Below are 11,620 nucleotides of genomic sequence, written 5' to 3'. Positions count from 1 at the left end.
CTTGTCTGTTGTAGTTTTTGTCTGAATTGATGAGGGATAAGAACAAGACAAAGAAGCGGACGCAAGTGCTTAATATTATCATGAAATCTTTTAGTTGATGGGGTATAATTCAAAGCCAACATTTTGTCTTTAAAGTTGATACCTTAGAAGCAAAAAAACTGAACAGGAGGCAAGGGAGATTGAAAGAACGAAATCAAAACCAGGGCATTCACAGTTTGTGGTGCATGGGACATTTGGTCATTTCTTTAAAACATATGGTACTACATAAAAACATTCTGGTTGAATGGTTGATTGAAAAGAGTAAACCAAACACTATCACTCAGGTGATCAGAATGTCATGCCGAGTCTTGCTTTGCAGTTTGCAAAACCTGCCACATGAGGGAGCGCCTGGCTAGAAAAATGTCCCGTAGGTGAAACGCCAGGGTCTTTTGCGAATTGTAATAATCAGTCCTGGAGTTAATGACATGCACTTTGGAGGTAAGTGGAAATGATTCAGCTCAATGTTTTTCGCACAACAGAAATCCGTTTAGTGGGGGCTGTGGAGTGCCAGGGAATTGGCTTCGGTCATAACAACAGGGTGACATATAGGAGATCAAAGGGGATCTACTGCATCAAAGGACCTCCACCTTACCTGCTCTGACATTTAGTAAGGTGGAGATAAAAGCGCCACTTCAAAAGATATGCACCAATTCAAGACGCGCAAAGTACTGCGTGTTTGTCTGATGTCCAAGGACGATTGGTTCGAAATTGACCAGCAGATGATCTATCTATCTATCTATCTATCTATCTATCTATCTATCTATCTATCTATCTATCTATCTATCTATCTATCTATCTATCTATCTATCTATCTATCTATCTATCTATCTATCTATCTATCTATCTATCTATCTATCTATCTATCTATCTATCTATCTATCTATCTATCTATCTATCTATCTATCTATCTATCTATCTATCTATCTATCTATCTATCTATCTATCCATCTATCTATCCAGCCATCCCAGCCAGCCAGCCAGCCAGCAGCCAGCCAGCCAGCCAGCCCAGCCAGCCAGCCAGCCAGCCAGCCATCCAGCCAGCCAGCCAGCCAGCTCTGTCTGTCCTTTTTTTGTATATTGCTGAACACAAATCCTCCCTTCATTGACATTTGTCTCCATGCTGGAGCCCAACAGGTCATGGGGCAGATCAGAGTCGCCTTTAATCTCAAAGTGCCAGTCACTCATTGAAGGCCTGTCTACTGAAGTCCGTTAATTCGGCAAACTATTCACACCCCATAATACCCTGCATATCCTAAACACATTGATGTCCGCCGCTGGTGCCAAGCACACTTTGGTGGATAATTGCCACCTTTTGGCAAATCAGAAGGATCAAATGAAGTGGTTAATCGACCAAAGTAACTTCAATCACTTTGGTTCTGAAAGTGCCAAAGGGTACTTTAGAGTCATCTTGGATGTCAAAGAGGCTCGAAGAATCAAATGAGCCAGCATTTTGGACCGTGATAAAGATTGCTTAGGGCTGCTATTGAAATGATAGATGAAAGGTTTTTGTTTTGTTTGTTTGTTTGTTGGTTTAAAATTTTTATTTTAAGAAAATGTTTACAATCTTACAAACTAAAAGTGAATATATATATACACATATATAATATGTCATAATATATATATTATATATCCTTTATAGAGATCTCAGTAATCTCTATAAAAGTGTAGAAAATTTTGACGTGCAAAAATGTGATGCTTTATTTGGAAAGAGGACTGATAATACCAGCGAAACTTAAAAATGTTATTCAGTTTGTGTTTTTACTAGACAAATAGATGATAAATCAGATAGTGATTTTGATGATGAGTCTACAGTCTGATCATGTCTTGCCAAGCTGAATGTCCCCTGCGCGCCGCTGATGGGTATTCAGACAGACTCCGCGGGTCATTACCTTAACACAAACACCGCGAAATGTAGTCCTGTGCAAAGGATGGCTATTTCCGTACAGTGGGGCTCTGTTTGAAATTCCTCCCCCTTCGCCTTTGTTGTGCACAGCGAGGGGCGGGAAGACAAACAGGTCTACATGTATAAAGAGATCACCGCAGGACTTTTTGGAGTCAGGAGGCATCCGAGCATCGTGCAGAAACTGTCTGGGAAACTTTGGGATACCCACGCCGTCTGGACTTTGTCACTTTTTACTATTCAGCATAACATAAGGGATATCTTTTCTTTTCTTTTTTTTTCGTTCTTTCTCTATGTTTGTTAAAGAATTGAAGAGAAGTATCATGCAAATGCCCCTTGCGCACCATATTTTGGCTGTGCAGCTCTTTCTGTTTGGATACTGTGGAGACGTTTACGCGGGAGCAGTCCTGATGAACTCCAACGCGATCAAAACCTTACCCGCCGCGGGGAAAGGTGCAGACACCGTCAGTCCAAGTCCGCGCACCTCACCGCCCGGTGGCATGGGACACAAATTACCCTCTGACACCTTGCAGGTAAACTAACTCCACAATGAGTAAAACTCAAACCCCTGGGTAAATACATGTTCGGCTCTTTTTAATTAACTTTTTTTTTGTTGTTTTGTTTAATGCAGCAGCAGGCAGGTGCTTGCACAGATGACGAAGACTGCGGGGGTGATGAATTCTGCAACGACGCCCGGGGTGTTTGTCTGCCGTGCCGTAAGTGCCGGAAGCGCTGTGTGAGAGACTCCATGTGTTGCGCAGGAAACCGCTGCATCAATGGTGAGCAGACATCAGATATGTGATCATTTCTGTGATCCATCTGATTCACGGAGTTTGAGTTTTCTCTGTGTTTACTTTACATGTTAAGCATTCGAACTTTCCGTTTGTCATCTTCTATCGCAAGCAGTTCTTTAACAGTCTTATATGCTGTCCTCTTAAAGGTGTTTGTCAGGTGAATGACATTCACAGCTCAGACATATCTGTCACAACTGGCTGGAATAAACACAACAACACCATGGAGCATCAAGGAAGGAGAACACCCACAGCCTCTGGCTTCCAACCGAACACTGTCAAAGGTGTGTTACCTGCCAGATATAACCGGCTTTGTGACACAGTCAACAGAATGTTTTCAGATGTTTTATATGTAACAAATGTCTATTCTATTCCTGTCACCAGGCCAGGAGGGTGATGCGTGTCTGAGATCCACAGACTGTTCCGAGGGTCTGTGCTGTGCAAGGCACTTTTGGTCCCGCATCTGTAAGCCTGTGCTGACAGAGGGCCAGGTGTGCACTCGCCACCGCAGGAAAGGCAATCATGGCTTGGAGCTGTTCCAGCGCTGCGACTGTGGCGAGGGCCTGGTGTGCCGGGCAGAGAAAGGCGAGCGAGACCACGGAGTCAGCCGAGACCACGGTGTCAGCAGGACTGCAGCCCGGAACTTACACACCTGTCAGAGACGCTGACACAACCACACAGGCGCATACACACCAAGGGGCATAAAAACTCACACACAAAGGCACACATCGATAAATCAGTGCAGACTCTGCAGACACTGATAAATCCTCCACTTCCAATCTTGTGTTTACCAAAGATGCTGACACACACTCATATGCACGCACACACACACACACACACCACACACACACACACACACAAGACACTCTACACCTGAGACATTCTTTCCTGCTAAATTTGCTGACACCAACACATCACCCGGAAGGATGGACATGAATCCTGGAAAAACGAGACACCCGCAGGGACACAACATTGTGAGACCAGCGTCTCAGATTCTCCATCATCAGGTGAAGAATCTGAAATCAGGAAGTGACTTTCCAGAAGGATTTGGGGAATCGATTTGTGTTGTCAGTGGCAGAGCTGCTTTTGTTTCTCTTTTATGGAACTTTGAGCCACTGTTATTGCAGTAAATTACTGTAGTGTAAATAATATCCTGTAGGTGGCACTTATTTGTCCCATTGAATTAAGTCAACACCAGTATTATAAAAGACATGGTGCTGCATGTTTTGTAAATATGTGATATATAAATATATTAAAATATATTGTTTTATATGAAACTATGTAAAGAAAATGTGAATATTTGTTTTATTATTAAATGTCTCATGATAATCTCATTCTTGCTGTCCATCATTTCATAAAACTTATTGCAGAAGATATTTAGACCAAAATGACAAATCATTTTGGTTTAAATCACAGTTAATCAAATGAACTGTGATTAACTGTTGCCTCTGCAGGAAAGATGTGTTTACAGTAAAATCTCAACTATTTTGTGGAAAGTAAAAATTTGTGAAAGAAGAGGGATTGGTTTAAGTACAGTGTAAAGCCCTAATGGCATTTTTATTGAAAGCAAATCAAAATTAGTTGATGTTTGAGATCAAATCTGACTTTATGCTGCTTTATGATAATACAATTTTAAGAAACTTCAAGCTATTCTGAGACTATAAATACTGATTAGAGTGTCTTAAAGGGAATCCCACAGTCTGTCGGAGGGCAACCAAGACCAAAGTGCGCTTAAGCTCTTTAGAAACAACTTCAGTCTTAGAAACATCACTGTGTTTTATCCAAATGACATTTTACGTACTTTAAATTGGTTGTCACTTTTGCCAGGGATTTAGAAAGAAGCCTATAATTATTTACACAGGAAATGGAGGAAGAAGGAAGTGCACCACCATTGATCCTTAAAAGTAAAACACTTACTGAAAACAAAACAGCAAAGTGTTTTTAATCAGAGTAATTTCCTAGTATTAAAGAAAAGCTCTGTGTTATGCAAACATATTATAGTCGGTTAAGTGATTGTCAATTTGCTGATTTGTATTGTGCCCAACTCTTCTCACAGAGTCAAATGTGATCCTTAGTGTATCATGCAGAAGAATAATTGCTGGCACAGTTTTTCCTATTTCCATTTGCCATATAAAGAACAGATTATCTGAAAAGTTCCTGAAAAGGCATTTACACGATTCCTTTAAATGTTTGAACGAGACCTACTCCCCATTCATAACATCTGTGAAAAGTATGCACTGAATATCTCCTTAAATAATCCAAGAATTAGTCACAGCAGGAGAATAAATTGTTCATTTTAACACAACTGAATTGTAAGTGTGATTTGTGAAGGCTACATCATAGGAAGAACACAGGACAGGATGTGGTCATATCAGATGTTAACACCAAAGTGGTAATAACAAAGTATGTGTGTTGCAGTGAGTGTTTGTAACCTAAACCTTTGGTGTTGGCTAGTTTCTAATTAGGACTTATTTATATGTAGCAGAACAGATAGTTGCCTATCTGGTTTAAAGCCTCTAATTACTTCATCTTTCTCAATCTGCACCAGCATTCATGAGCTAAAGTGCAGAACAACACTTACGTTTTTTGTGTGATGCAACCCCAAAAAGGATCTTGCCTCTCAATCTCTGTAATCTCTCGAGTTGCACAGCACAGCCTGCTTCCTGACATGTTGTGAAATCTGTGTGCTCTAATATATAGGCTATAAAAGCTCTCAAATTCACATGGGTGCCTGTAATTAGGCCTGTTTAGATTAGAAGATGGTGAGAAAATGACTGTACTTTTTGCTTGATTTTCTTGTCAGATCAAAGGAAACGTGAGACTCTGTTGATATCTGAGTGTGGCAGATGACCTCTTTATCTGTTTGGAATCATGTAGACACAGATGTTAAGTTTTGCAAACAACTGGAGCAGTATCACTCAGTTATTAAAAAGATATAGAATATAAGAACTGGTCATTACTTCTGTATTTTCCCCCCACAATCACCAATTTTACATGTTAAAGATTTAGTTAAGTAAGATTCTATTTAAAGACTGTAAACAGTTCATATCTTACCTACAGTTGATAACTCTATTGATGTAATGTAATATAAATCCAGATCAGAAGTTACCAGAATTTGCAGCTAACAAGAACTGGGAAACAGGACAAGAATAAGTTTATTTTTTAGTATCCTTTACACCGATTCCGATGATTAATCACATAGATAATAGAAATAGGAGGAGGTTTGTCACCAGTGATTTTTCTGTGTAAAAGATTTACTGAGGACAAGATTTGTAAAGCATTTATTCAGTGTATAGACCTGACTAAAAAAGGATAGAGTGTAACTCTACTCAAACTACTATAATATTTTCTTCATGTCACACTTCTTTACTTTGTTGACAGTTTCTGACAGTTTATCCGAAAATGCTTCTTATGATCCACTCTGAAATAGGATGTTTCACTCAGGAAGCTCATTAATGGTGCACATTAATGGTGCACAAGTTCCAACCTGTATTTCCATTATAAATGTCCATTTTTAAGAGATTTGCATCTTATTAACAGATGCAAATCATCTGTTTATAAGTAAACATCTGAAGCAAAATTTTTATATTTCTGATATTTTTTTTACATTGTATACAGAGTCTGGAGGCAGTGCACCTTCTACAATCATCCTGCTTGAAACATACTTTAGTTTCCAATTGGAGTAAGTGGAAAAATAAGGCAGTGGCTTTATTTTTTAAAAAATCATTCGAATATTGTTGACCAAAACTGTGGTCACATTTTCAATCTTCTAAACTTTTAACTCAGCTGATGCTCAGTTGTTTTCATGGCAATATCACTGGTGGCACAGCACCTCCATGTTCCCTGTAAATAATCAGCAAAGGCAATTGTCATGATGGTTCAAAGGTCAATACAATGCTTTTCACTTAAACCATTATGATGGTTTTTGACACTGGAGTTGTTTTGAGGCAGTAGAGGAGGGTTTTGGACTTCACATCTTTCAGAATACCTGTTAGTCTCTGTCCATAAGACTAACTCGTATGTATTTATGTCATCACAGTGATTTGAAGACTCGTAAAATAGTGATTGCATAAGCTGCAATGATATATTTAGAACTTTATTTTTTTTTTAAAGATGATCGATCTTGGCCCTGATTTGTCTTGGGTCAACCTCCAACACAAACTACACTAAATTTATAGTAAATGACAGCACAAAAAGAGTAAGATAATAACTTCTTCTAACCCTGGAACTGGATTGAAATATTCCAGTCTATCGGTTTAATGCATGATAAATAATTGGAAAATATTGGAAATTCTATCTCTGTAATGACTGCTCATGATTAAAGTGTATGGGCTCAGGCAGATTATGATTAAAGGTACCATGGATAGTATTTACAATTAACTTTTCATGGAGCACTTTCACATTGTGGTACTGCTATTTTTACTCTTGTACACAAGTATGTTTTATTACTGTTGAGACACAACCATTTAAAAAATTTAATGTCCATTCTTCAGAGTAATTGAGAGTAATTGGAGCATTGTCAGCAGCATAATATACCACACGGAGTCCCAGCCAAGTCATGTGTGTGGTGGTCCTGGAATCTGTGTGCTTTTGAGCCTGTCATCATTACACCAGCCACAGACTAAGTCAGGCCACAGGCATGTGCCCCAACTGAAGGACAACCAGACTGTGTTTATATATTTATACGTGTGTTTGTGAGTGTGTGTATTTTATACACATAGCTATGGTACATTTCGTGGACTTTGGAAAAACAACAATGCACCACACACACACACACACACGCACGCCACACAGAGCCATGTTACTACATGCTGCTTTCCAGCGTTTTACACATTTATAAACACAACTCCACAAGCTTATTGAGGTGTGAACGATTTAGGGAATAGCAAATTCACCCACACAGTGGCAAACATCAACAGTTGATGTTTTTTTATGCCAGAAGATTGAATCAGCTCGTCGACTGGCGTGCATTTTACCTCCTTCCATGCATGTCCAATCCGGAGCTACAGCAAACATTTATCTAAACAGCACACACGCTAGCAAAATGTTTGAAAAGACCGACAATCATTACCACAAAATATTTGTTAGTTCATTTTGCATGCCAGAATAGGTGATCTACTGAGAGTGATAGAGGACGAGAGTTCCGACATGCAACTCCAACAAGCTATCCACTTTCCAGAAGCCATAGGTGAATTGCATATTGAAATCCATACTGATCTAAAAAAAGAAAAATATATATATATTTACATGCATTTACAAATTTGTGCATATTATATGTGTTCTTATTACATCACCTTATAAGAATACATAAACTAAAATAAACTGCACTTTGATCTAGATAGAAGGGCATTCTGCAAGAATCTTATCATGATAACACTTACTGGATTATAAAGTCCAAATATTTGTTTTTATTGCAGTTGTTAAATAGAACGTTCTATCTCCCCTCATGATCTTGGACTCACAATAAACCTTTTATCTTCATTGGTGTGATGTTTGACTGTTATTGTTGTGCTGGTAATGGTGCCAGCCATTTCTGACTGACATTCAACATGTAAAAAATTCATAAGTCATCCATCGGAGATCAAACATCTGAAAAAATTAATCCAGAGCGCACAAATGCAATGTTTTATTTTGTCAGATGAAAAAGATAGGAAGAGTGTTTTGATCAAAATCAAGCTCTTATGTAAACATTTCATTAGAAAGTGTCACACTTCTGGTTGCTGGCAAAGATCACGTAATAGAAATGAAACACAATGCTTGCCATTCATCTTTGAGGTATGGCAATCACCTCGATTGAGCAACTCAGGCAATCTCCCCATCCTTGGGGAAATAATAATTAAACAAAGAACAATGTGTTCAGTGTGTGAATACAGTTGAAGAACAGGTTTGCACCACTAATTTGGGGCCTAGGTGATGTCAACACAACAGAGCAAACAAGGGTTTCACAGATCGAGGTGATGACGCGCTGTGCTTTCGTTGGGTGTCATGTTACGCTCCTGGTTCTTAGTCACTTCCTGCGTCTTTGTTTCAGTTTGCTGTTGCTCACTCCTCGTCGACCTCTATCTTTTGTTTTTGTCTTTGTGTACATTCTTATCCAACTCACAGACCTAAAAGCTTTGCTTCCGCTCGTGAGATGAGAACATCAACATCACTCATGTCAGTGTGCTGGAAAAAAGGGATCCAGATCTACTAACCTCAGGGCTGGAAAAATGTTGAATTTCGCTCTGACATTCAACCTTTCACTAAAAAGAAAAAAAATGAGCACAAAAGATTAACAATCTTAGTTAAAATCATAAGGTTGGGTTCTAAAGACTTTGATTACAGAGTGGAACCACAAACACGTTTGACAGGTTTTGTTGTGGTATTCATTTCCGCATTTATTTTTGCTTTTTGTCACACATATGTGCTTCAGATTATTAAACACATTTAAATGTCACATCAACAGAAAAGTAAGCAAATAAAAAAAAAATGCAGTTTTCAAATATTGATATTTTTACCCACTTGTTATGAGTGTTATAAGTTCAAATTTTCACTATATGCTTTCTTAAAAAAAGTTTGCAAAAGTCAGCTGAAGAAAAATAAGTTCTAATTTTATTCACAAGATACACAATAATAAACACCATTACAGATGATATTTTTTTTTTTGTGCAAATCTCATCATAAATTCTGATTCCATTCCAGTCTGCCCCATTCCCCCTAACAAACTTTGTCTATGTGTGATTAAAATAATTTAGGGGGTTCTATAAATTTTTAATGTCAGCTTCCCATACTATTTCATACTCTAATATTCAAAGCTCTCTTAGCTGGCTAATTCTTGCTACAAATACACTAGTTCAATATGAATTTAGCCAGAGATAGTTCTACAGTGTTGAAGCTGAATTTGAAAAAAGTAGCACATCTTTGTACCTTAATTTTTGTGTCATCTGACACAAATACAAATTGCACGTTTCACAGGACGGCTTGGCAGCTGGTTGCTGGGGTAAAATTTTCAGGCTACAAAAATTAAGTGCAAATTTACTCCACCAGTTGCAAAACATAAATTCTAGAAATGTTATTAGCATTTTTTGGAGGTCGGCAGATACATTAATTCATAGATTTATTAACATAGAAAAAGTTTCAGTAGTGATTTTTTTCTTACGTACCTACTTTTTCTTGTATTTGAGTAGTATTGTTAATGAAGTATTACTATTTTTAATTGAGTGACATTTCAGTCGCTGAATAAAAAGCAAGCTTTCTTTGTCCAAAATATGACCAGACACAGACTTACATTTAAGGTAAAATGAGATTTCTTGTTTGCTCACAAGCGTTGTTGTTTTAATGCCATTTTCTGTCTCCTGATGTAAATGCTAAGTTCTCTTTTGGAGGGATGTGCTTGCTCATTATCCCCACAAAGAAAACCCTGTGGTGGCAGGACTTGAGTATCATGCTGGCAGCATGTGCCACCTGTTGGCCTCAAATGGGTTTAACTCATTATTATTCTATGTCCAAGATCGGTTTGCCCTTACACAGGTGTAAGAGTCAGACCATTGATTTTATGAATAATATCCCAGTATGCAATGTCTGCCTGCTCTGTCAGGCAAGCAGGGGGCAAACAGATGCACCAGGGGATAAAAATGCCTACTCTTCATTATGGTTTGTCCAAAAGCTCGCTGGTGGCGGCATGAGGCTGAGACATGAGCCAGTGCCAGGGGCTGGCAAACTTCCTAGCTTCTATGTAAAGTCTGCCTCAGCCACAGGCACATTGAGAAAAGATGTCTTACACATATAATTGCATATAATTTACTCATTATTTAAGTTTCGAAGACGTTTAAAAAAATGCTTTTGCAAAGTGGGACAGTTGTTGAAACTCCAGCAGAGTGAGTTACTACTCAGTAAGGAATAAACTTATATTAAGTCGTGCAACATAGGACGATGGCAACTTTATGGAGTCACAGTCAATTAGCCAAGATGACTGACAGCAGGTTACCGCAAAACCAGTATTCTGTGAAAAATAACCTTCGAGCTCTAAGGAGAGACAATTTAAGCAGTGACTCGCAAACCCCAACATAAGTGCATGCCATCAGTAAGAATTGCTGGTGACCGTATCTAATTCAGAATGCATAGAGCAGACTGACTATTGCTTTTATGGGACATAAGAAATAGAAGTCTCTAAGCTTGTGAGTGCAAATGGAAAAGCAGTGTTTCTTAAATGATTTTAGAACAAATATCTCCTTGGTCTATTCAACATTCTCACAACTTCCATGGTGCTGGCAGAAATTCAGAACCTGAAAACGAAATAAAAAATGTTTCCTGCTTGACTGGTGTTAGCATTTGCTGGGAATATGAGTTTTATTTCCATTCAGGAGTTTAATTTTTCTTTCGATTTTGAATTTGCTATACTTAACAGTAAAATGTCTCGAAGTTGGAATTTTGAGTTGGAGTTGCTCCCAAACCCAAACCTTGGTTATTATTCATTCTTCAGGAAATTTTTATGTTATTAAATCATTTGCACTCAGATACCATTTTGGTGAACCTGTTGGTATTATTTTGTACAACAAACAACTAGAAATGTTACCTACATCTAATGTATCTACCTACAGGAGCCAAATTAGATACTTAACAAATATCTGCTTGGTGGTCTCTGACTTTCCTACTTGAAATTCCAACTTTAAAAAATATTCTTGTGGTTCCAAAGGGAAATTCCAAAAATCCAACTTTCTGGTATCAAAATATAGCCCAAGTACTGCCAGTGGTAAATTCAGTCATATCTTGAGAGCCATAGTTCTAAAGCGTCCAAAATAGGAAGTGAGTGTATTGGTTTGAGACAAAATATGTTTGGCTAAGAGCATCGAAGCCCAAGTTGTTGTGTTATGGCAAAGGTTTACTCAATGGGATAGCAACTTCTCAGACA

General features: G+C 38.3%; 1 protein-coding gene across 1 annotated transcript; it reads left to right on the top strand.

Moving 5' to 3' along the window:
• The first annotated feature begins 2,113 nt into the window (after positions 1-2,113).
• Positions 2,114-4,020, top strand: LOC129359830 (dickkopf-related protein 1-like). The gene is made up of 4 exons (XM_055029748.1): positions 2,114-2,472; positions 2,571-2,718; positions 2,880-3,014; positions 3,115-4,020. Exons 1-4 carry the CDS (start codon positions 2,233-2,235, stop codon positions 3,396-3,398), a joined length of 807 nt encoding a protein of 268 aa, XP_054885723.1. The 5' UTR covers positions 2,114-2,232; the 3' UTR covers positions 3,399-4,020.
• The last annotated feature ends 7,600 nt before the right edge of the window (positions 4,021-11,620 follow it).

The sequence above is a fragment of the Poeciliopsis prolifica genome, unplaced genomic scaffold, assembly GCF_027474105.1.
Source record: "Poeciliopsis prolifica strain line A6 unplaced genomic scaffold, Auburn_PproV2 SCAFFOLD005, whole genome shotgun sequence".
NCBI classification, from domain to species: domain Eukaryota; kingdom Metazoa; phylum Chordata; class Actinopteri; order Cyprinodontiformes; family Poeciliidae; genus Poeciliopsis; species Poeciliopsis prolifica.
This window is presented reverse-complemented; position numbering and strand designations above follow the sequence as displayed.

Excerpts from the sequence above, each read along its gene's own strand:
- LOC129359830 (XM_055029748.1), top strand. The coding sequence starts at position 2,233 with ATGTTTGTTAAAGAATTGAAGAGAAGTATCATGCAAATGCCCCTTGCG. Across the intron at positions 2,473-2,570 it reads TACCCTCTGACACCTTGCAG|CAGCAGGCAGGTGCTTGCAC; the intron begins GTAAACTAACTC and ends TGTTTAATGCAG. Across the intron at positions 3,015-3,114 it reads CCAACCGAACACTGTCAAAG|GCCAGGAGGGTGATGCGTGT; the intron begins GTGTGTTACCTG and ends TCCTGTCACCAG.